Source organism: Mastigoproctus giganteus, chromosome 2 (genome assembly GCF_048544385.1).
Source record: "Mastigoproctus giganteus isolate SK-2022 chromosome 2, ASM4854438v1, whole genome shotgun sequence".
NCBI lineage: Eukaryota > Metazoa > Arthropoda > Arachnida > Uropygi > Thelyphonidae > Mastigoproctus > Mastigoproctus giganteus.
In genome coordinates, this window is record NC_143576.1 from 186,453,287 (window position 1) to 186,478,630 (window position 25,344).

At 36.6% G+C, this 25,344-nt stretch overlaps 1 protein-coding gene across 5 annotated transcripts in view; it reads right to left on the minus strand.

The window, feature by feature from the left end:
- LOC150089838 (KICSTOR complex protein kaptin-like) overlaps window positions 1–25,344 on the minus strand; it is a 164,347-nt gene that overhangs the window by 10,358 nt on the left and 128,645 nt on the right. For all 5 annotated transcript variants that reach the window (XM_090368853.1, XM_090368851.1, XM_090368855.1 and 2 more), the window contains 2 exons: window positions 19,972–20,076; window positions 8,429–8,522 (listed from right to left, as the gene is read on the minus strand). In XM_090368853.1, coding sequence (XP_090224979.1) covers window positions 8,429–8,522; window positions 19,972–20,076 — 199 coding nt within the window. The remainder of the gene's footprint in view (window positions 1–8,428; window positions 8,523–19,971; window positions 20,077–25,344) is intronic.

Consider the following 25,344-nt stretch of genomic DNA (forward strand, 5'->3'; position numbering starts at 1 on the left):
GTTACTGACAAGTCCCTTCTCCCCTTTATTGGTGTGAAACACCTACCTTTTTAAATTTCTACACATCACCCTGCTGCAAACAGCAAGAAATTTTATTTCTTAAAAAATTAAAGTGCAATGCACAGAAACTTTCAACTGGTATTCCAGAAGAGAAACCTGCATACGCAAACAAACTTTGATAAAACCTTTGTATGGCACTACTTAAACAACCCATTTCTTACTATTCAGTGACAGTCATGTTAGAGCAGGAAAAAGTGTCATTATCCCTCAGTCAAAAAACTGAACACCTAAAGAATCTCTAAAGCAGTTATGAGAGTGATGTCAAGCATTGTAAAGCATTTTAATCGAAATAATAATGTAATAATGTGCTGAGTTGTTTAAGTTGGAGATGATAAATGATCACAAATATGCCATGCCAGTTAAAAATTATCTGGACTAGAGAAACAGTTGGTTAGGAAAACATTAATTCCAGCTTAATCCACTTGCAAATAACTAAAAGCAACTTGTAGGTTAGGGGAAGAAGGGTTGAAAGCAATAAATGATAAATATGAGGATAATGACATAGACAGAATTTTATTGTTAATTTACCAGATCCTCTTATGTAAGGAAACTGAAGTTTGTTATACAAGTCGATCATTAGACCATACTTGAAAAACTCTATTCAGATCTGAAAGCCATACCTGAGAAAAAGAAACCCAACTTCTCAAAGTTGATTAGAGAATTATTAGGAAGACTGAAGGTGTTGGCAGAGGCTAGAAACTAGATATGAAAGGAAACGAGGCAATCTGATTTGGATATATAAGACTAATGAGGGATAAAAATAAATAAATGAATGAAGGTGACATTCTTACTAAAACCAACAGAATGGATCTCAGGACGTTTACCTTCCTGAGATCCAGTCTGTTGGATGTGTCTTCCATTCACAAAGAGAGATCACAGGGTGATGTGAGCAATTATAGATTTGTAAACTTGACTTTGGTTCCAGGGGAAATAATAAAGTCAGAGGTTAAAGAAGAACAGCAGGATCATGTTAATAGGAATGGAATTATATGGAAATCACAACTTGAGTTTATTAGGGGAAGGGGTTTCCTGCTAACCAACCTGATGCAGAAACACTACTATGATGCAGAAACAAAGGAACTGGATGCAAATATAATATTGATATTATTATATGCAGTAGTAGTAGCGGCAAATGATGCAAAAAAGCAAGCATATATAGCAACAGCCAAAAAAAAAAAAAAAAAAACACTACACACTTTACCCATCCATATCTCCAAGAACTTGTCTAGTTCTTCACTGAATTTATTCAAACCATTCACTTTCACAACAACAGATGGAAGTCTGTTCCAACAATCAACAACCTACTTGCTGAAGGCAAACTTCTGCACATCTATCCTGCAACCGTTCTTCTTCAACTTGAATTTGTGCTCCTGCATGTATACTCTCAGCAAGAGGAAGAATGCCATTAACATTTAACTTAATCCATTCAAGGCTTTAAATACCTCAATCAGATCTCCCCACAGATGCATAGTCTCTAGATGATGCAATTTGCAAAACCAAAACTTTTCTAGGTAAGAGCTTCCTTTGAACCCTTCACCAATCTGGTTGCCCTTCTCTGCACTCAGTCCAGCAGATCTACATTCTTCCTAAACTGAGGTCTCCACACCTGCATACCGTACTCAAGATGCAGCCTATCCATGACCTTGTACAAAGAGATAATCACCTCTTTCTCCCTGCTAGCAGAGCCTCTGTATATAATTGACAAAACCCCATGATCTGTCCTAGCAGCTCAGAGAATTTCATATCTGAGTGCATAATACCCTCAGGGTCTTTTTCATTTTCCAATAACTTGAGTGTAGTAGTGGTAAATGATGCAAGAAAGAATATATAGCATCAGCCAAAAAACAACACTACACACCTCTCCCATACATGCCCTCCAAGAATTTATCTAGTTCCTTGAATTTATTCAAACCATTCACTTCCACAATGACAGATGGAGGCTTGTTCCAACAATCAACCACACTTGCTAGCTGAAGGCAAACTTCCACACATCTATCCTGCAAACCATCCTTCTTCAACTTAAATTTATGCCCCACTCATGTGTGTAGTCTCAGCAAGAGGAAGAATGCCATTTACATTCAGTTTACTCAATCCATATAAAGCCCTAAATGCCTCAATCAGATCACCCCACAGGTGTCTAGTCTCGAGACGCTGCAGTTTGAAGAACTGAAGCCTTTCTAGGTAAGAGCACCATTTTGTTCCCTTCACCAATCTCGTTGCCCTTTGCTCCCATTCCAGCAGATCTACATCCTTCATAAAGTGAGGCCCTCAGACCTGTATATAATACTCAAGATGTGGTCTAACCATGGTCTTGTTCAAAGGGATAATCATCTCTTTTTCCCTGCTAGAAAATTTTCTCTATATCAGTGACAAAACCCCATGGGCTGTCCTGGCAGCATGTCAGCACTGCTTAGAGAATTTCATTTCTGACTGTGCAATTACCTCCAGGTCTTTTTCATTCTCCACTACCCTGAGTGTAGTACCACACAGTTGATAAGTTATTCTGGAATTACTGTTACCCATAGCCAATACCTTGCATTTACCAATGTTGAACTTTAATTTCTATTTCTCAGCCTATTGACCCAATTTCCCTAGATCTTGTTGTAGTAACCACTCTGCCAACCTTTATATCATCTGCAAACTTAGACATTAAGCCTGATATACCTTCATTAGTATTATTAATAAATACTGAAGACAACGATGAGTTCATCACTGAAACCTAGGAGACTCCACTGATAACATTAGTTCATGAAGAGCAGTGCCCATTGATAAGCACTTTATCTTCTTCCACTTAATCATCCCTTTATCCATAGTAGTGACTTGCCCTTAATGCCGTATTGCTCCAGTTTATATAGCAACAGAATCAAAAGCCTTCCTGAAATCCAAGTATATGGTATCAAATTATTTTTTGCATACAGTTCCTGACAAGACTGCCTCTCACAAATCCATGTGGCTACAGTATAATTGCATTCCTGTCCGAAAGGCCTTGCGTTACTTCTTTAACCAGTGACTCCATTGTTTTCCCTGGAACAGATGTTAAGTTAACAGGGCTGTAACTATTCATCTCACCTTTTGTTCCCCCTTTATGAATTGGGGATACATTTGCACTTCTCCAGTCCATATGGAGTTTTCCCCTAAATCCAAGGATGCTCTCATAATTATGGCTAAAGGCTTGCCTATCTCCTTTTCTCCCCCTCTTAATATGATTGGATAGATCCCATCGACCCAGGTGCCTGTTTATGTTCAGCTTCAACAATTCCTCTTCCACTTTCCTTTCAGTTATCAAAAAGTCATTTAGCTCCTTGTTAGAGTTTGATGAACTTCTGGCATCCCCTTCCCAAAAGAATTCCTCATGTTGAATGTAGATGCAAAATGCCTATTCAATTTATCCACAACCTCAGCAGTCATCAACAGTTAACCCTTAGTAGGTGGTAGATGACTTTTATCAACCGGTGAAATACCACCACTTTGCTTATTGGAGGCTTGAAGTGGTGAAATCCATGTTTAGTCTCTAGAGCAAAGTTTCGGCATCCCCCTTCCCCCATACTTCTCCTTCAACCCATGCACGGTACTAAGTACTATAGGTTTTGATACCTTTTGTGTTTGGGATTTTCATAAAAAAAAAAAAAAAGACAACAAATGGTCCAATGTGATTCAACCCAAAATTCTTCCTTCCTTCTACTGTTAATATAAGCATAAAAGTCTTTGCTGTTTTCTTTGCCAGAGACCTCTCATAATCTGCCTTAGCTTGTATATCACTGACATACAAGCTTTATATCTACCATAGGCTTCTGTATCATTCCATGCATCCCATGCACTTTTCTTCTCCACATATCTCAATAGTTCATCTAACAGCCATTTAGGTCTAACCTTTGAGCAGGATTTCTTTGTTGGTAGGAAAAGCTTAGTAACTTCTTTGATTACTTCCCTGAATACTTACCATTTAGAATTTCCCACTGGCAACATCATCAGTTGGTCCCACTGCACACAATTTAAAAACTATCTGAGACCTCTATATTCACCCTTCTCTTTACCTTTGACAGTAGTTATTTCTTTAATTAAATTCTGCATTAATACACTGTGATCACTGCCACTCAGTGGGTCTTTTACCTGCAGCTTCTTAATGCATGTAGAATCACTACTGACAACCAGATCAAGGGTATTGCTTCCTTTTGTTGCCTCTCTAACATGCTGCTGTAGAAAATAGTCCTATTTCATATTTACCCATGCCAAAATTCTACAAAAGTTTTGTTAGTGTGTGTGTGTGTGACCAACTTGATTTGATTTGATTTGATTTTTAATGGCGCATTGGCAGCTAAGGCCATAATGCGCCAAGTCAGATGCGACCAACCCACAAATTCTAGTCAACATCTGGAAAGTTAAATTGCTCCATTATGACACTTTCTGATTTGCTTAACCACTATTTCCTTCTATAGCTGTCTGGTATACTCAACAGTCATTAGGCTTATAACAAACTCCTACTCTCCATTTTGTTTTCCAAGTGCTTATATCACATAAAACTGACTCAACATTCCGCTACTCACCCATGTCAACTGGAAGCACTGCCTTGGATTTAATATGCTTCTTAACTAAAAGCATAACTCCTTCGCTCCTCCTCTCCTGGCTGTTCTTCCTGTACACATTGTACTCTCTATATTCAAATTCAGCATCACTTATGTCTCATTGACATCTCTGCTATCCTTACAATATCTGCATTTGATGACTTAATCAATTCTTCAAATTACAAGTTTATTTCCAATGCTCGTGGCATTAGTATACATGCAAGTATACATGTTATGCACATGTTCTTACTCTTACCCTTACACAGCCCGTGTATTCACTTGTACCATGATGACCCACAGCAGGGCCTGAATTCCCCATCACCTTGCCAGGCTGCTGCATATTCCAATAGAAGCAGTGCAAGAATCGCTTTCACCTCTGCCTGCAGCTTTGGTTAATCTATTAGTCTGTGTATCTCCCTCAAGCTAGCAGTTTTCCGACACACCTATCACTGCCGTGAGAGCATCAAGTAACTATTCTTGCACTCCTATTTAAGTGTATCCCATCCCTGTAAAAACGGTCTCTCCTGTCTCTCATGTGTAGTACCACCCAGTTGATAATTTGCTCTGGGATTGCTACCCATACGCAGTACTTTGCATTTGTCAATTTTAAACTTCATCCAAACTGCTATCCAAATTTTTCTAGACCTTGTTGCAGCAGCTCAGCCTGATTACTGTTGTTAACCACTCTGCCAATCTTACTTTCATCTGCATACTTAGACATTAAGCCTGATATACCTTCAACAATATCATTAAAAAATATTGAAAACAACAATGGGCCCAGCACTGAACTCCAGAGGACTTCACTAATAATAGTAGTCCACAAAGAGTAGTGCCCATCAATAACCACTCCCTGTATTCTTTTAGAGATATTTAGATTTAATTATATATATTCAGATTTCATTAAAGCTTCTGACACTGTTACAATGCTGTACAAACTGGAAGTAGTGTAGCACTAGGGACAAGTTATTGCAAGGATTTGTTGAGTGGTAGAAGATAGAGGGTAGTTATAAATGGGCACTGTTCTTCTTGGACTAACGTTTTCAGTGAAATCTTTCAAGGTTCAGTTCTGGCCCCTTGGTGTTTACAGTATTTATTAATAATACTGATGAAGGCATATCAAGACATAGCAGAAAGGTTTGCGGGGTGATTTCAAATGAAATCAATGGAATAAAACATACTGCTGCTGCTACTACTACTGCAGCAAAATAGATAAATTAATGAGATGGCCTGAGAAGTGGCAATTAAGATTTAAAGTTGGTATATACAAGGTACTGCATATGGGCACCAGTAATCCCATAATAATATACCAATTAGATGGTACCATACTTGAGATGATGTGACATGAAGTTCTGAGCAATGCAGATAGCCTGCTAGAACAGCTCATGGGATTCTGTCAATGACGTACAGGAAATTTGCCTGCAGGAACAAGGAGGTGATTATCTCTTTTTATAAGGCAATGTGGTTAGGCCACACCTTGAGTAATGCACAGGTCTGAGAGCCTCATTTTAAGAAAGATATGGATCTCTTGGAATAGGTTCAGAGAACAGCAACCAGCAGATTATTCAAGAAATCAAAGTTATATTCTTATTGCAAAAGACTTCAGTTCTGCAAATTGCATCGCTTGGAAAATAGGCACTTGCTAGGATAATGTATGCTGCGAGGAGACCTTATTGAAGTATTTAAGGCTTTAAATGGTTTGAGTAGAACTTAATTATGATGATGGTATTCTCTTTCTCAGCCAATTCACACAAGAGGACATAAATTGAAAAAGGATGGGTGCAGGATGCATGTGCGAAAATTTGCTTTCAGCCAGAGAGTAATTGATTGTTGGTACAAACTACCATCTGGTGTTGTGGAAGTGAAGTTTGAATAAATTTAAGGAAGAATTAGACATTATTATTAGAGGGGATGGACACTTGAAGTGGGCAGTTTTTTTTTTGTTTTTTTTTAGCTGATGCTGTATCAGCTTGTTTCCTTGCATCATTTGTCAGTACTAATAATAAATAATAATCAAGCTTAGGGAAATTAGAGGAAAAATTTAAGACACTTGTAATCATTTGGTCAATCTGATACTAATAATAAAATGAATAAATAAAACCACAAATTAGCTGCACAGATAAATATGCTTTCCAATATCAGAGTATACTCAAGGACAACAGTTAGAGAGTAGTTATAAATGTACATTCTTCAGAGTGAACTCGAGGTGAACGTGAAATTCCTTAGGAATTGGTGCTGGTATTGCAAAAAGAGTTTTGAAAGAAACTAAAAATGTGATTAACACTAAATTAAAGTGAACAGAAACATCACAGTGCAGACACAGAACTTCTTGCTGAAGCTAACAAAAACTGGGCAAACCATCATACGTGTTTGTCATATAAAGACCGAATTAACAAAGTGCCTTCAATGACTGTTGGGGTTTTATAGTTTGCTAATTAATAGTAAATAATATGTCAGTCAAGTCAATTTCATGCTCCAAGTCTAGATTAAAACATTCTTGATGGGAAAATAATAAAAACTCTAAGAATTCTCTCACTTATTTTAAATTTGAAAGTTGATAGTTATGCAATTTTCTTCAAATGGCATACCAGAATGTTAAAAGTATTAGCAATGGCCACATGATGGAAGGAAGCCTATGGCTTATGCTGCACCAGCCAAAAAAATAATAAAATAAATAAATAAAAAAATAATAATAATAATTAATAAATAAGAGAAAAGGAAATGGACAACCTAAGTGTTTCCCTCCTCCTCCCGTAGATATTTATCCAGCTGACCTTTGAATTTCCTCAAACTGTCTGCCTTTACCACCTATGTAGGCAACTTATTCCAGTAATTTATAACTCGCTGTCTAAAATAAAACTTCCTGCAATCCAGTCTAAATATCTCACTCCCCACGTAACTTGAAATTATGGCCCCTAGTTCTAGAATCATTTATAAGTGTGAAAATTTCATCCTCATTCATTTTGCTTATGCCTCTCAGAGCCTTAAACACTTCAATCAAGTCTCCTCTAAGGTGCCCAGTTTCCAAGCTCTGCAACCCACATATTCGAAGTCTTTCCTCATATGGACGCCCTTTTGCCGATCTCACCAGGCGAGTTACCGGTCTCTGGACCCTTTCAAGAAGCACAGTGTCTTTCTTTAGGTGAGGTCTCCATACTTGAACACAGTATTCCAAGTGTGGTCTAATAATGGGATTATGATATACTTATCTCTACTAGCAAACGTTCGATAAATCATCGATAGGATACCATGGGCCTTGCTGGCAACCTGTCTACAATGCTCGGAGAACTTCATGTCTGAAGTCCCTTTTCTCCACTACTGGCTTTAGTTCAACTCCAAGTGTATAAGTTATTTTGGAGTTACTGTTCCCCAGGTGTAATACCTTACACTTTGCTGGATTAAAGCATAGTTGCCATTTTTCTGACCATCCCTGAAGTCTGTCTAGGTCACTCTGCTTGGCAATGATCATTAACTACTCTACCAATCTTTACGTCATCTGCAAATTTAGACATCACACACTCTACCCTTCATCAATGTCATTTATAAAAATAGCAAAACAACAGTGGTCCTGATCCTTGGGGAACCCCACTTCTTAAACAACCCAATCTGAGGAATAACCATTTATCACAACCCTCTTTGAACATATATTCATAATTAGAACATAAATTCTTCAAAAGAAAATTAGTTTCAAGGCCAAAATATGAATAAAAATTATTCTCAAATTTCTTAGAAAAAATCAGGAATTTTCCAGATTTTCCAGTTAAAATCTAGAATCATCTATTTTTCCATTACTGTATAAAAAGCATTACCTGTAGACTACAGATGGCTCTAACATACTACCCACAAGAAGATGGATGGGCATGTCTTTTTTCTCATACTGAAAGATTTCTTGAAATTCACCTCCTAAAAAATTTAAAAAAGAATAGTCAATATTAACATAAAGCTCTGTGAGTTAGTATTAGTAAGGCCAAATAATGAAAGAAATTTGCATTATTTGGCCTTGGTGGACTTTATTTTCTGCATAAAGTAAAAAAAAAAAAAAAAAAACACACATACTTTATAAAACAAAGCAGAATATTTATGCTATTTCCATAACATAACCATCTAATTTTGCTTTGAATTTATCCAGCCCGATTGCCTCTGCCATGTTATGAAGCAACATATTCCAGTGTACAACCTGCTACCCGTTGGTGGACATCATGAGATCATCCAGTCTTCTGTTATTGCCCTGAGATTTTGCATTTATGCCATGCAGTTCTTATCTCACCTACAAGGAAGAACAAACCTTCTTCATTCATTTTACACAACCTCTTCAGTGCCTTTCAATTATCAATCTAATCTCTCCTTAGATGTCTAATTATCAATCTTCACAATCCATGCTTTTTCAACCATTCTTCATATGTTCATTGATTCACCAAATGCAGTCTAACATCATCTTGTATAGAGGGTTAATGACATTCTTCACTCCATTAGCAAAGGTCCTATAAATCACAGACAGGACACCATGTTGCCTTACTAGCCATCTGTATACTCTGCATCAAAAATTTCCATTTAGTGTAAACAGATGTGGTTCCAGGATTATTGTTCCCCAAATGTATAATCTTAGATTAAGAAGCATTAAACTTTAGTTGCCATTGTTCAGGTCATACAGTGGCGTTGCTGTTGTTGTTATTGTATTTTAGGCGACTTTCGGTGACTTAGGCCATGTTGCTCTGTGTATATTGTCTGTAAATTGCTTGTGTTCTGAAAACGATTTTGTTTTTTGCTGCACGAAGAACCCGAGTTTCCAGGAGAAAAAACCATGCTATTCTCGCCTGAGACAAACTAACTCAGCCACGCTGTGAAAAAGACCCACAAAAATTCTTCCTGTCATCGACGGGATTCAAACTCAGTTCTTTTTCATTCAGAGTGGGAAGGACGGATATATATACAGTGGTGGCCACATAAATTGGATCAGTCAAAATTTTCTGACAAAACAAGTATTACAATTGAAATAATTGCCCCTATAGCCTCACATTTGTTATACATTGATGTAAAATGATTATGCATTTTATTGATAAGAAAATAACTTAAAGAAAACACTACTTAGACATATTTATTTAGAAATAATCACAGAAATACACTACAGGCTATAATAATTCCTTTTCATTGTGACCAATGTTTGATCAGATTATTAGCATTAGTTAAGACATATGATGCAAGAAATTAAACTTATACAGCATCAGCCAAAAAAAACCCACCCTTCCTATTTCACCCATCTAGTCACTGCAAATTTTTGTCTAGTTCAGTCTTAAATTTATTTAAGCTATCAACTTCCACAACAGGTGGAAGTCTTCCAGCAATTTACTACCTGCTGGATAAAGGCAAACTTCTGCACATCTGTTCTACAACTGTCTTTCCTCAATTTGAATCTATGTCCCCTCAGGTTCTTCATCTGAGCAAGCAGAAGTATCCCGTCAGCATTTAGCCTGCTCAAACCATTCAAGGCCTTACACACCTTGTTCAGATCACCTCACAGGTGCCTAGTCTCCAGATGCTGCAACTTGCAGAATTTAAGCCTTTCTTTGTAAGTGCATCCCTTTGTTCCTCTCACCAATCTTGTTGCCCTTCTCTGTACTCGTTCTAGCAACTCTACATCCTTCAAAAAATGAAGCCTCCAGACCTGTACACAGTACTCAAGGTGTGGCCTGACCATAGCCTTATACAAAGGGATAATCACCTCCTTGTCTTTGCTAGCAAAATTCCTATATATCATTGACAAAATTCCATGAGCTGCTCTGGCAGCCTGTCTGAACTCCTCAGAAAACTTTATATCTGACTGCACAATTACCCCCAGGTCTTTTTCATTCTCCATCTCCTTGAGTGTAGTGCCACACCGTTGGTACATTTCTCTTGGGTTACTACTACCCATATGGACTACTTTGCATTTGTAAATATTAAACTTCAGTTGCCACTTCTCAGCATATGCCTAACGTTTCTAGATGCTGTTGCAGTAGTATAGTCTTTACTGTCATTAACAACCCTGCCAACTTTGCATCATCTGCAAACTTGGACATTAAGTCAGATATACCTTCATCGATATCACTGATAAATACACAAAACAACAATGGGCCCAGCACCGAACCCTGGGGGACTCCACTAATAACATTAGTCCACATAGAGCAGTATCCATTTATTACCACTCGCTGCCATCTCCCACTCAACCATCCCTTTATCCATTGCAGTAACTTGCCCTTAATGCCATACCGCTCCAATCTGTACAGCAGTCTTTCATGTGCAACAGTATCAAAAGCTTTACTGAAATCCTAGTATATGATATAAAAATTATTTTTTGCATCTAGTTCCTTTGTGACCACATCATAGTATCCAATCAAATTGGTCAGACAAGGCTTCCCCTTAACAAACACATGCTGTGTCCTAACTATTACTGCTGTCTTGTCTAGGTGTTCCTGTATCGCCTCTTTAACCAGTAACTCCATTATTATTCCCGGAACAGAAGTTAAACTAACAGGTCCATAATTATTTGTGTCACCCTTTGATCCCTCTTTGTGAATTGGGGAATTTGCAAGTCTCCAGTCCATGGGGACCTCCCCTGACTCTAAGGATGCCCTCATAATTATTGCTAAGGGTTTGCTTACTTCCCTTGCTGCCTCCTTCATTATAACTTTATATATTACATCTGCCCCAGGTGCCTTTTTTATGTCTCACTTCAACAATTTCTCCTCCACTTTGCTCCCTGTTAGAGTTTGATAAGCTTCTGGCATTCCACTCCTTGAATAACTCCTCATGTGTGAATGTAGATGCAAAATACTCATTCAGTTTATCAGCTACTTGAGCAGGATCATCAATAGTTGAACCATCTATGTTAAGTTGACTAATCTGTTTCATCCCCTTTATTTCTAGGAAGCAAAGAGCTCTTTACATAAGTAAAGAACTCTTTGCTGTTTTTCTTTGCATCCTTTGCCAAATATTTCTGTAATCTGCCTTCACCTGCCTAACCTCCTTTGTGACTTGATTACCGACTAGCTTATATCTGCAGTAGGCTTCTGTGTCGCCTGATAATTTATATGCATCCCATTCATTTTTCTTCTCTGCCACAAGCCTCATTAATTCATCTGACATCCATGTAGGCCTGAACCTTGAACAGTATTTCTTAGTTGGTATGAAAAGGCAAGTAGCCTCCAAGGTTAAGTCCCTGAAGGCTTCCCATTTAGAATTTACCATTGGTAACAACATCAGTTGATCCCACTGTATAGAATTTAAAAACTGTCTGAGACCACTGTAGTCAACTTTACAAAAACAAAAACCCTTCCCTTTACCCTCGATGGTAGTTACATCTTTAAGTTAATCCCACAGCAGTACACTGTGATCACTGTCACCTAGTGGTTCCTTTATTTGCAAATTCTTAATGCATGAATAATCACTGCTGATAATCAGATCAAGGGTATTACTCCTCGGGGGAAGCCCCTCGAACATGTTGCTATAGAAAACAATCCTCCAATAAATCCACAAAAGTCTTGCTAGCGAACGAGTGACCACAACCCACAAGTTTCAGTCAATATCTGGAAAGTTATAATCTCCCATTACAAGACATTCTGATTTACTGGCCCATCCTATTTCTCTGCACAACTGTTCACTGTACTCATCAGAGTCATTAGGCCTATAACATACTCCTACTCTAATTTTCCCTTTCCCAGTGTTTATGTCACACCAAACAGACACAACATTGCACTGTCCACCCATGTCAACTGGTGCACTTCCTTAGATTTTATGTGTTTCTTAACTAACAGCATAACCCCTCCTCCCTTCCTACCCTGTTTGTCCTTTCTGTACAAATTGTACTCCCCAAATTCCAATTCTGCACTGCTTATATCTGTGTGACACCATGTCTCTGATATCCCAACAATATCTGCCTTTGATGTCTTGATCAGTACTTCAAATTCATCAATTTTATTTACTATACTTCTAGCATTAGTGTACATGCAAATATACATGCACTTGTTCTTAGTTACCCTAACACAGCCAATGTATTTAACTGCTCCATGATGACTCCCAGCAGCTCTTGAAGTCCCTAGCAACTTTCTCTCTAGGCTGCTGCTCATTACAATAGAAGCAGTGCAAGAATCTCTTTCGCCTCTGCCTGCGGCTACCGTTAATATTTTCGTCTGTGAATCCCCCAATCTAGCAGTTTTCCGACCCACCTAACACTGTGGCGCCTCCGTAGCCAGGTGGGAAGGAGCAGCAGTGCATAGCACATGCTTCTTGATCAGACCGGGGTTTGAGCCCATAACCACCAAATACGGAGGATGCGGAAAGGTCAGGGAATGACCACTGCATATTCTCGGAGCAATATGGACTTAGTTGCTAATGCTCCTAAAAACCAAATAACAAACAAACCTAACACTGCCTTGATAGCATCAGACCAAATTTGGGATGGAATGAGCATGTTTTCACAGAAGTGGATAATAGAAGAATTTTTTTCAGAAAGACGATATCCAGTATTTGACATCCAGAGTTCTATTTATTTTATTTTCTAAGACTTAAAGTTTTCTTTCAATAGTGCTCATATTATGCAAATGACAGAATATAGCAGACTTACAGCATATAAATATGTTTCTATAGTGTTGGGAATATCTTGCATCATGTTTATTTTGATTGCAAAGAGAAGCTCAATATTGATCTTTGGGAGACACCTTCTTCTTGAACATAAGTCCTAGAAAAAACATTTCGATAGTATATCTGAAAGGTTCTATACTGAAGGAAACTCTGAATTAGGAGTGGCAGTGACCCAGCAACCCTCAAAGAACAATGTAACTCTACATGGTGTCAAATGCTTTTTCTATTTCCAGACCTACCATGACTAGATGCCTATTTCTAAAAAATGCATTATGAATACTCATTTCTGCCAACCATTAAGTCTAGAGAGGATCTGTTTCATTAAAAGCCATATTGATTTTGGTTCATTAGTGTTTTGGAATCAAAGATCCACATAAACCACTTATGTACCATTTTTTTTAGGACCTTACTTAGGCAACTGGTAAGAGAAACTGGCCAGTAATTATTTAGAGATGACTAATCTTTTCCCAGTTTCAAAATAGCTAGATAACTGAATGTCACTAAGAAAGAGGATAATAATTCTCACAAAATATTCTATTGTAGAAAGATAATAGTGAGGAACTAGAAAGTTGCTGGAGAGGCCTTCATCCTGCAGTGGATTGAAAATGGCTGATGATGATGATGATGAGTAGCATATTCCATCTGCACCAGCAACAGATGGAATATACAGAGGAATGTTTGGCACCCATAAGAGATAAATTTGACTTACAAACTTTAAACTACAAACTACAGGACTGAAATAATTTTGTAAGCCATGGACTGTCAGTATGTCACTATATAAAACAATGGTAAAGCCACATCTTGAATACTGCATACATGTGTGAATTCTTCATTTTAGGAAATATGTAGACGTGCTGTTGAGGGTACAGAGAAGAATAGTTATTTAGTAAAGAAGCACTGTTTCAGAGCAGGTATATTCAGCGGTGAGCTGTGAATATTTTAACAATGGGCTCGCACTTTTGCCGATTTTTGAAACATCCTTTGTGGGGGAGTTACCTACCGAGTAAATCTGATCGGCCACGGAAGTGGCGTCACCCACGGTGTCTGCCAGAGGTGCTTCCCACGCTCAGATCACTAGTCTGTGTGGAACACTCACTAGTAGTATGATTAGATTATAGTGTGTGATGCATTTTTTGTGACCAGTATGATATATCGAGTTCTAACTTTTTGGAATTTTTGAATAGTATGATGTCACAATCATGTGACGTGGTATAGTGATGTCACATCTGCAAAGGATGTTTCACATAAAACTATCTACATGGTGTGTTCGGCAGACACGCGACTTTTTTATTCTTTTTTTTTACAACTAGGGAGCCGACCGGGCTAGCCGAGTGGGTAAAGTACCTGCCCGGTAACCCAAAGGTCGCGGGTTCGATTCCCGCCTCGGGCTTGGATCAAAGTACTTCAAAAACCTTGGGAGGTGCAATATGGCCACAGAAGCCGATGCGCCAACAACTACCAAATCAAAAAAAAAAAAAAAAAAAAAAAAAAAAAAACAACTAGGGAAATATAATGGATACATTTTTTTTCATGATAAAATTTCAATATTGAGAATAAAAAATAACAAAAATATTTCCCATATTACAAATAACAAATTATCACAAAACATTCTAGAATATAAAAACAAACTGTTCTAGAAAAGGTACACAAAAATCACAGATTACATGAAAAAAATATTGCACAAATATTCAAGAAGATTTTATTCTAAAAATTGCCATATGCAATTTACTTCTTTATTAATATTTGTTTTCGATCTTCTTCTTTGCTCAATAGCTCAGCTATTATTACAGAGGAATGATTTGACATAACGATCCAGATCAAATTAAAGCAATGGTTTTCCATTTAGATGTATGGTCATCATAATCTGCAACGTGTTTAATTGTCAACATTATTCATTACGCTGAAAGCTCGCTCAGCTTCAGCACTGCTAATCGCAATGGTTTCAAAGATATTTCTGGCTTACTTAATTGTAAAGGGAATTTCACTCGATTTTAAAGATAAACTGTCTTCGACAAAGTCTCTAAAATCATTCATTTTTATTTCATATTTTATCAGAAAACAAATTTCTTATTCGGTTTTCACAGTCTTGCCACCAAGACGGAAGCTCTTTCAAATTCCATGATTTCCGGTAAAATAATATGTTTAAAATTTCTTTCAATGATATCATTATTTTCTTTATTTAATATAAAATCACCCTGTTGCATTAATAACTTATTGTTTAAGGATAAAACAATGCATTTAATAACTTGTCACAAAGTAATTTTACTGTTCTTACTTTTGATTTTGATTCCTTAAAATTCTTTCCACTTCAACGTGCTCTCAATTTTAGCTTTATAATTTTCCTTCAGAATTTTTCAAATTAGCGATAGCATTGATAATTCGAATAATTAATTTATCTGCTTTTACCATAGTGAATCTGTAAAGCTTCTGAAAGGTAAGAGAGCTCTTGCAGGATGCCGATCATTAGTGCTAAATGGTTAAGAAATTCCAGATTTAAAAGTCGATTTAACAATCCCGAATATTTAACTTCTGATTCAAAATGTTTGCACAATGCGGGATAATTCCCTTAACCCGCAATTACCATCCACAAGCTACAAGCTGCTCTTCGTAGCCCGAACACACAACCGATCTTTGTAGTTTCCACATCAAGTTCTTCAGCAATCATCTATAATTCGCGCTGGTTTTTTTGGAGATTGGTGATATAATGGATACATTTTTTTTTAAATTATTGCCCCTATGCCATTATATTTTAGAACATTTTCTACACAGTCAAAGCCTCGACGAAATTTCAAAATCATAAAGTTTATATAATATCTTAGTTGCCTCAAACCCCCCTTACGTTGCTACTGTCACTAGTTCTTTGAATACTGTGCAAAATATCGAAATCACTCAGATATTCAGCTACTGTGACCATGTAAACATAGACGGAGAAATTTGCTGAAACATGAGGACCATCACTTCTCCGAAAAACATACGCCCATTTGTTGGAGTAAAGGGGAACCACAACACAGGTTGACCAGAGGCTATAATCCATGTCGGGAATCTTCTTAATCCTCTGACTGGCTATGGAAAGCATATTGACTAGCGTGACTTCTCAGAATGTGGCTGCATAAGTTTTGTGGACACCACCAATGTTGTGGAACGGTAATCCCTTTCACCTAAGGGTGAAAGGGATTACTGTTTTCTTTCGCACTTTATAATTACCTAAAGGCCAGAGGTGAGAACAATGCATACAGTTATCTCTCCTAATCTGTTCATTACATGGAAATTATTTTCGTTCTACGGAAACTATTTTAAATGTAATTACCAAGGGGAATTTAAAAAAATTCAGTATAAATAAGTTGGTTAAACAGAGGTCCGACTGTAATTAAATCAAAAATGAAGCAATTTTAAAATACATAACCAATTGATTGTGCCATTAAAATGCTGGGAATGGGGTCCCGCTCGCCCCACCGTACTTTCTGCTCTGGATACTTAATAACTGCATTCAGGATTTCATTTGTAAAATAAATGATTGTCTAAACAATGGGCTCGCAAATTTTCAAAAAAAATAACAATGGGCTCTCGCGAGCCCACTATAGCTCACCACTGGGTATATTGCCAGTTTTATAGAATAACACTGCATTATTTTACTGTCTGGGAACAATCCTGCCATTGATATTACTTGGGCTCACATCTGTATAACAGAAAGTGTTTATCCATGAGTCAACCTAAATTAACAATATTTTTAAACAAATTACAGCACCAAGAAAGTGAATTCATTATTCATTAAAACTTCAAAGGCATTGTTGCCTTGTTTCAGAACTATTCAATTTCATTATCAGATAAAATGTAGCTTCAACAGAGACCTTGCATCAGTAAACATACCAAATATAAATGGAGAGTGAAGCAGTGTGTTGAAGAAAATTTCCAAAAAAATGTAACTTTCATTACATGAATAATATAACCCCTACTGCTGGGCTGCATTAGCCCAATACAGCAATTTAGTAAAGAAGCAGGATACTATTTCAATGCAAATATTGAAATAGTTTCAGAAAATAATGTTGCTCTACTTTTTGTCACTGTCACTAGACAAATAGGGTGCCCCCCAAACAGTAAAGTCAGAAAAACATATTGTAGAGTAACATTATTTTCTCACACAAAGACTGGCTATAGGGAGTTATTCTTATCAAGAAAATTTGAGTTCAGTAAATTACAATATTAGAAAATCAAGTATTTGTAAGGCAGCCTGATAGGTCTTTGAAGACTTAAGACATTCACTGCTTCTTAAATGCAAATATGCAGCTTCAGATTTTAATCTACTTGGAGGCAAAACCACTCTACTTTTAGAACTTTTTCTTACAATTTGGCAGAAGAAAGACTAGTTATTTCTGTAAAGGAATCTTCATTAGGGGCTAATTAATTTAGTCATAGCGAAAAGAAAGCTCAAAAATGTTTCTGCCCTTTCCAATCCACATTGACTCAATCCTGGAATCAAAACTATGGCCAGAAAGAAAGCAGCTAAGGTGTTAAAATAGTTGAGTAAACTAAATGCTAAGGCTATCTTTAAGGTTAGGAATAGGAATATAAATTTAAAGTAAGAGGGATAATTAAGGAATATTTGTCCAAAACATTTCCTTTAGTCAAAGAGTGATCGACTGAATAAGCATTCCTCCTTGCATCATTTTGCCAATTCTAATAAAGACTATCTTGTCATCCAATACTACCAGTTCTGAAAAGCTGATAATGCAAAATCTATATAAAAGATAGTCATAAAAATGTTATATAGTCATATAAAAGATAGTCATAAAAATGTTATATAGTCATATAAAAGATAGTCATAAACAATATCTTTTTATTTTTTGTAATAAGGAGGAACTAATTATACGAGGTGTGGAAATAAATTTCATGGACTGGTGCAATAAAAAGAACACAAAGTGAAAGAGCTCAAAAATAGTTTTATTCAAAGTAATCAATGCATTTATAACACTAGTCTAAAAGTTTCTGAAAAGAATTATCAAATTTCATTTTTATGACTATCCAAAGAGATAACATTCAGTTTGGCACTTATTTTTTTCTTTCTGCGACATAGCCAAGTGGTCAGGAGCGGGAGTGCAGTTGTACACGGTCTTTAAGTGGACCAGGGTTCAAGCCCCTGAGAGCTAAATATGATTTATTAACTCCACTGACCTGGTGGTTGTGCCAGAGTGCAAACAAGAACATTCTGAAATCTCTTTCCTTTGAGGGCAGTTTTCACCTTGAGAAAGCTAGTACTAGATCAGGAGAATAGGGTGGCTGGTTGATCTGTATGCTGCATTTCATCAGAAATGTTTTCACAACAAGTGTGGAATGGGCAGGGGCCTTTTTTTTTCAACAAGAACCAACTGCTTTCCTCTCAAAATTGCAACCTCATTCGGGAAATGCATTTCAATAGCCTTTGAAGCACCTGTACATAGACCACAGCATTGACAACTTCCCTCCCCTTCAAGCAAAAATTCCTCGTGAATCACACCCTGTTTGTTGAAAAACATGATAAGCATCATCTTGATCCTGGACTTCTGTAAACATAACTTTTTTGGGCCTTGGTGATGACTGTGCAATCCACTGCACACTCTGATATACCATCTCTGGGTTGTACAGAAATACCCATCACTCATCTCCATGACAAATACAGTCATGGAAATTAGGATTGTCTTGACAAGTCTGGATGAAGTCTTTGCATGATGACACTCTTCACTGCTTCTGCTCACATGTGAGGAGGTTGTGAGGCACAAATTTTGCACAGACCTTCTTTTTCCCTAAATCTTCATGCAGAATTTGAAAAATCTTCTCCTTATTCTTATCCACCTTATCAGCCATCATTATAAGGGTCAAATGATGATTTCTTGCCACAATTTCCCAAACTTTTGCAACTCTGTCCTCATTTTGAGAGGTTGACAGATGCCTACTTCTTGAGTGATCCCAACCATCCTCACATCTGTCTTTGAACCACTTATACCATTCAAACAGACTGGCACAGCTTAAAGTTTCATCACCATAAACAGTTTTTAACATTTCATATGTTTCTGTTGCAGAGTTTTCTAGTTTAAAGTAAAATTTGATATTCATTTGTTGCTCCAATGCAAAATTGTGACACAGAACATTAATTAACACTACTAAAGGAAATTGATTGTCACTTGCAACATTGTCATTTTGTCCTCATTTTGAGAGGTTGACAGATGCCCACTTCTTGAGTGATCCCAAACATCCTCACGTCTGTCTTTGAACCACTTATACCATTTAAACACACTGGCACAGCTTAACATTTCATCACCATAACCATTTTTTAACATTTCATACGTTTCTGTTGCAGATTTTTCCAGTTTAAAGTAAAATTTGATATTCATTTGTTGCTCCAATGCAAAATTGTGACATGGAACATCAATTAACACTACTAAAGGAAACTGACTGTCACTTGCAACCTGTCAATCTACTGGACAATCTCAATACAATCTGTTGGAGGAAGTTTGAACTACAACATACAAGTCCAGGAACTTTATTGCCTCTCTCTCTCTCTCTCTCTCTCTCTCACTCTCACACACACACACACACACACACACACACACACACACACACACACACACACACACACACACACACACACACACACACACACACACACACACACACATTTTCAGTTCATTTTTAACTTTAATATGAAAACACATTAAACAACAATTTTATAAAAATTTTCTTGTGTTTAGTTCTTCAGTTATACCTGGGGCAAATGAAGGAGTTGAAAAGCATGTAGGATCCGTAAAGAGTCGCACAACAGAAATGGGACTATCATGTTGTAAAGTCCATGAAGATTCAATTTCAGTACCTATCAAAACAGATGTAACAGACATACAAATTTGGATTAACAATAGCACTAGTATACAGCCTTATGTGCAGTGAAAAAACTTTTTTTGATATTTTGTTTATCTAGATGTAATCTTCATTAGATTACATCTAGATGAACAAAATATCAAATTAGACAAAATTATGAATTTACAAATATAGTACTACCAGAAATACTTTATGGGAATCTTATAATGACTACTATAAAATAAATACACAGCTAGGGACTTCTTGAAGGTGAAGGTACAGACTGGTTTTCTTTGTGCTCTCTCACATTAATGATATTTTTATTGTCTAATGAATAATCTTATCAGAAACTGTCCATTACAAGATGACATATTAATAATTTGCATGCCTTAGATCAGTGGAATGTAAGCTGAATTCTATAGATCCATCTCCCTCTGATGTCCACATACAAGTCTGGGGTACACAAAAAGGTACTCTCTGTATGCTATGACAGGGTTACATAGCAAAAAAATATGAAAACTTACCTGTCACACTATTTCTAAGCAATAACTTGTTAGAGAATTTTGCCTCTATCATAATAGCATATTTGAAACTGAGATAAAACAACTGTGCATCAAGCTGACTACAAAGAAAAACAGGCAGATAGATTCTTAAATTTATATTTTAAACCGTCATACTTTCAAACTTTTTACTTTTTACTTTCAAACATGGAGGGGAAAAGTTTGAAGGTCGTTTAAAAATATTTTTGTTTGCCAATCACAATGCTTTAATATTGAGAACAAACACAAATATGATATTTTATTTTGTGTGTCAGGTCAATAAAGTTAGGAAACAAAAGGGGGTCTGGTGCCAAATAAGTTTTTGTGACACTGTTCTAGATTTTAGAACTAGAATGAAAGCTAAATTGTGAATTTGCACTTAATGTGTAAGAATGCACTGCTAGTCACCATTACTACATACACACCTACACCAGAGCTCTGTGTGTGTGTGTGTCCATCATACAATTGTTGATTCCATAGCATGCAGTAACTTGATAATCATTATTCTCTCTGCACTAAAATCTTAAGTGTGGTGATTATCAATCATATAACAAATTAGATTAGGGTACATGACTTCATTTTTCCTCTCTTTCTTGCCCACGACACTTATTTGTGGGAATTTTATTTTGTTGACAGTTGTATGTATATATAAATGCATTATATTCAAGGTGCAGCAGTATACAGTACCGAATTTAACCAGAATGAATCTAAAATTGAAAAACAGATAGTACTGCAGCCAGTGTAAAGGAAAAAAGTCATGAAGCACACCATCTCAAATAAACAAATTAGCCAACACTCAATGCTAGAGATACAATTCAACAGCAACTCTAGCAGATATGGGACTATGACCAGTAATGATCGATGAAAGGAAGAATCACTTAACTGAATCTCCAATCCCAGCTATGAGGAACCAGGTGTCAATACTATGCTTTCCCTCTACCCCAATACAGGAAGATAAAGCTGCTCATGCCAATTGATTTGTTTTGTGCAGAAGATGATCAATTACCATCTCTAGACCATATTCTCCTTTTCGAGGATTCGTTTCATGCATGACACTCCATTTTGAGAAACTTCTCAGTGACTTTTAAATATGTGTACTAGTCTACCTACTCTTCCTCCATCACAGTTTAGCAACCTTTACCTCAATTATTAACATTTGCAGCCTATACTGACAAATGACAACCTATCCATATTCCACAAACAGCAATCTTGCCCCTATAGTTTGGGAGAGAATTAAACATTCCATTACTATATATGCTGTCTCATTCCTAGAGATAATGGTCTATTTGAATTTCATTTATGGGCTGAAGAACAAAAATCAAAATTTGTATGCATTACCTGCATATAATTAAATTAAGAAAGTGCCATACTGTATAATAAAGTCTCTGGATATTTAAGTGCAGCATAGGGAAACCAATAAATCTCTTGATATACCAGTTTAACATATTCCAGATGCTTAGAAGGTCTTTATGAGGAGAAAATAAGTGGAGAAAGGTCTTCATTTTAAGTAAATGTGATTTGTGCACAGAAAACAGGTTTTTGGAAGTGGTATACCAAAAGTAGAACTGATGATTGGCCCACACCCTGATCCAGAATCCTAATTTCCAAGGTTGTCTTCAGAGAGCTCTGTGATACTGCTAACCATATTTCAATTGCATATATAGGAACACTAAGTAAAAGAAGTCTATGTTCTTCATTATAATCTTCTTGTTATGTTTTACACACCAAATGGTTCTTAAACCTTCAAAGTGCATATCTGATGTGCTCTTTGTATGACAGGCTGGAATCAAGGATTATTCTCAGGAATCTGACTTGGAGGGGAGGACCTGGGAATGTCCAGGCATGCACCTATTTAAGGAGGCAGCCCTTCCAACATTGCACACTCCTGTTGGAAAGAATATTAGACAGTGAGCCCAAAGAAATTGGTGTGCTTCTAGAACCTGTTAAGATATGAGCTTAATGTGTCAGCATTTCTAGCTCTAGCAACATTATACAAATTCTTCTGGACTTGCATGGCTTGTAGCATAGTATAACATATGCAAGAAAAGCAATAACAGTGCCCACAATGATTGCTATTAACCCTGCAGTGTTGGCACTACACCTCTTTAACTCAAAAGTAACTCGAATTTCCGTAGCTTCCTACATAGAGAAATATTTTTACTTGGTATATGGTTTGTAAATTTTTTTAATAATTTTCAAGAGTTATAGCATGAGAGCATCCAGCAGATGCAGCTCTACCACACTTTTATTCCTTTTACCTAATAACAGTAATAAACATAAAAGTACCGAAGGAATATTCACTCAGGTAGAGTTGGCAATATGTGTAATATTCAAATTTCGTGCACTTCACAGCATGACAAATTTGAAATAAATTTTGAAAAAAATTTAACAATGGAGGGAAATAATCATATCTAACGTATATATATATATATATATATATATTTTTTTTTTTTTTTAATTTTTAAAACTATTTATATATATAATAGGCAGAAATATATGTGCACATTTTAAATTTCAAGCATTTATTGGTTTTTTAAAACTGGAAAATGTAAGAGTCTAATAGCTTGTTTGAAGATAACATAGCACTCAAAACCTATATTGGTATCATTTATGTTTATTTCTAAATTGGAAATATGTTCATAATGGAGTCAAATGTTTTGTGGTATTTTCATACCATGAAAATACCATGTAATCTGAAAAAAAAAAGCAGCAAAGTCAATAAGTTGATATATTATATTGACTTGGGGGGGATATCATACCCCCCATTAAGTCAAATACAGCAATAATAACACCTTCAGGGCACAAGTAAACCCTGGGATTGAAACTATAAAATATAATCCCTTAGACTCTTTTCCACAAAACCACCTGGTGATAAGATTCAGTAAACCACAGTATATATATATATGTTTCACCCATAAACAAATCAACAAGCTCATATGATCAGAGTGATCTTTTGTGATGGTGATATTGCAAAGACAGCTATTAAGTGTTTACATATTAATGTTATTATTGCTATTTGATATATATATAAAAAAGTAACCTTAAAACATAATTCTTCAAATTTGATCTTAGTCTGCTTTATTAAATCTTTTAATTCTACTAAAAAAAAATTAACAAATCAACACGTACTTGTTTGTTTGTTGTTTGGTTTTAGGAGCATTAGCAACTAAGGCCATATTGCTCCGGGAATATGCGGTGGTCATTCCCTTGACCTTTCCGCATCCTCCATATTTGGTGGTGACGGGCTTGAACCCCGGTCTAATCAAGAAGCGTGTGCTACGCACTGCTGCTCCTTCTCACCTGGCTATGGAGGCGCCGAACACGTACTTGTGACCGAAGTTTGTGATGGTGATATTGCAAAGACAGTTTTTATTTATTTCGTATGATGTGATCAATACACGAAGGAACCAGTTTTTTCTTGCTTCCTTCGTGTATTGTGGCCGAGATATCCAACCAACCGGTTGGTTCGGCACCATCGTGATATCCAGCCCGAGACGGGAATCGAACCCGCGACCTTTGGGTTGTCAGGCAGTCACTTTACCTACCCGGCTAGCCCGGTCGGCGCAAAGACAGTTGTTAAGTGTTTACATATTAATGATATTATGGTTATTTACTACATAAAAAAATTAACCTTAAAACAGAATTCTTCAAATTAGATCTTACAATATTAGAAGTACACAAATTCTTGGAGGTACAGATGGGTGAACTGTGTTTTTTTTTTTTTTTTTTGGCTGATGCTATATAAGCTTGCTTTCTTGCATCATTTGCTATTACTACTACTGCTTAATTTATTAAATGCTTACATAATAAGAATATTAGAAACATCATGTCACTCTGGTATAAGGGATACAGAATTTGAATATGATGCATAAAATGAGTACAGTGTGTATACTAATAATGGAGGAAAAGGAATTTGCTTCTGGGAAAGAAGTACATAGATTATAAAAAAAATACACCCAATAGACAAACTGCCAGTGTAATATTAAGTCAGTCCTGTGAAAAAGGAAAGTAAGAATATTGTAAAAATGTCTTCATTTTTACTTTTCGTTTGCCTTTGAGGGCTGTTACTTCGCCAAGTCACCTTATACTTTTTGCCACTACTGTACTTGTAGTGTGATATTCACTCCGTGTAGAAGGCTGTTTCTTTTTTTAGCGTACACTAGTTGATGCTGCGCTAGGTAAAACAACAGTTGAAACACTAATCCATCTTTATGAGTCCGGCTGATTCACAGCAAGAGATCGTTACTCGATTGGATGTGCTTTGAACATTGTGGATATAATATTTATAAAACGGTGAGAAAGTATATGACTTTCGTCGGAGAAAAGAGAGTAATGTCAATTAAGAAGCATACTTCAGGGTGAAATCTGAACTTATAACTATGGGGTGATTGTTGTCTGGAAATTCCTTGTGTAGGAACAAATGGACTTTAGATCTAGTGACTACCGCTGGGCAGTCTCGAAATTCCAACCCATTCCGATGTGAAGTTCCTCTTTCTCCTCATAAATTCCAATTTTTACTGTGTCAGATCTCCAAAATAATGGTCCCTGGGATTTTCATTTCCCCATGAAATTAGCCTTTTGACCAATAGAAGCATTGGAAACTCTAAAAGGGGGGGTACATATATATATATATACGCAGATCGGAGACAAAGAGAGAACGGATGGCGAGGACGGACAGAGTGAAAAGACTGGAGAAGAGAGAGGTCGAACAGGGCGCCTCCGTAGCCAGGTGGGAAGGAGCAGCA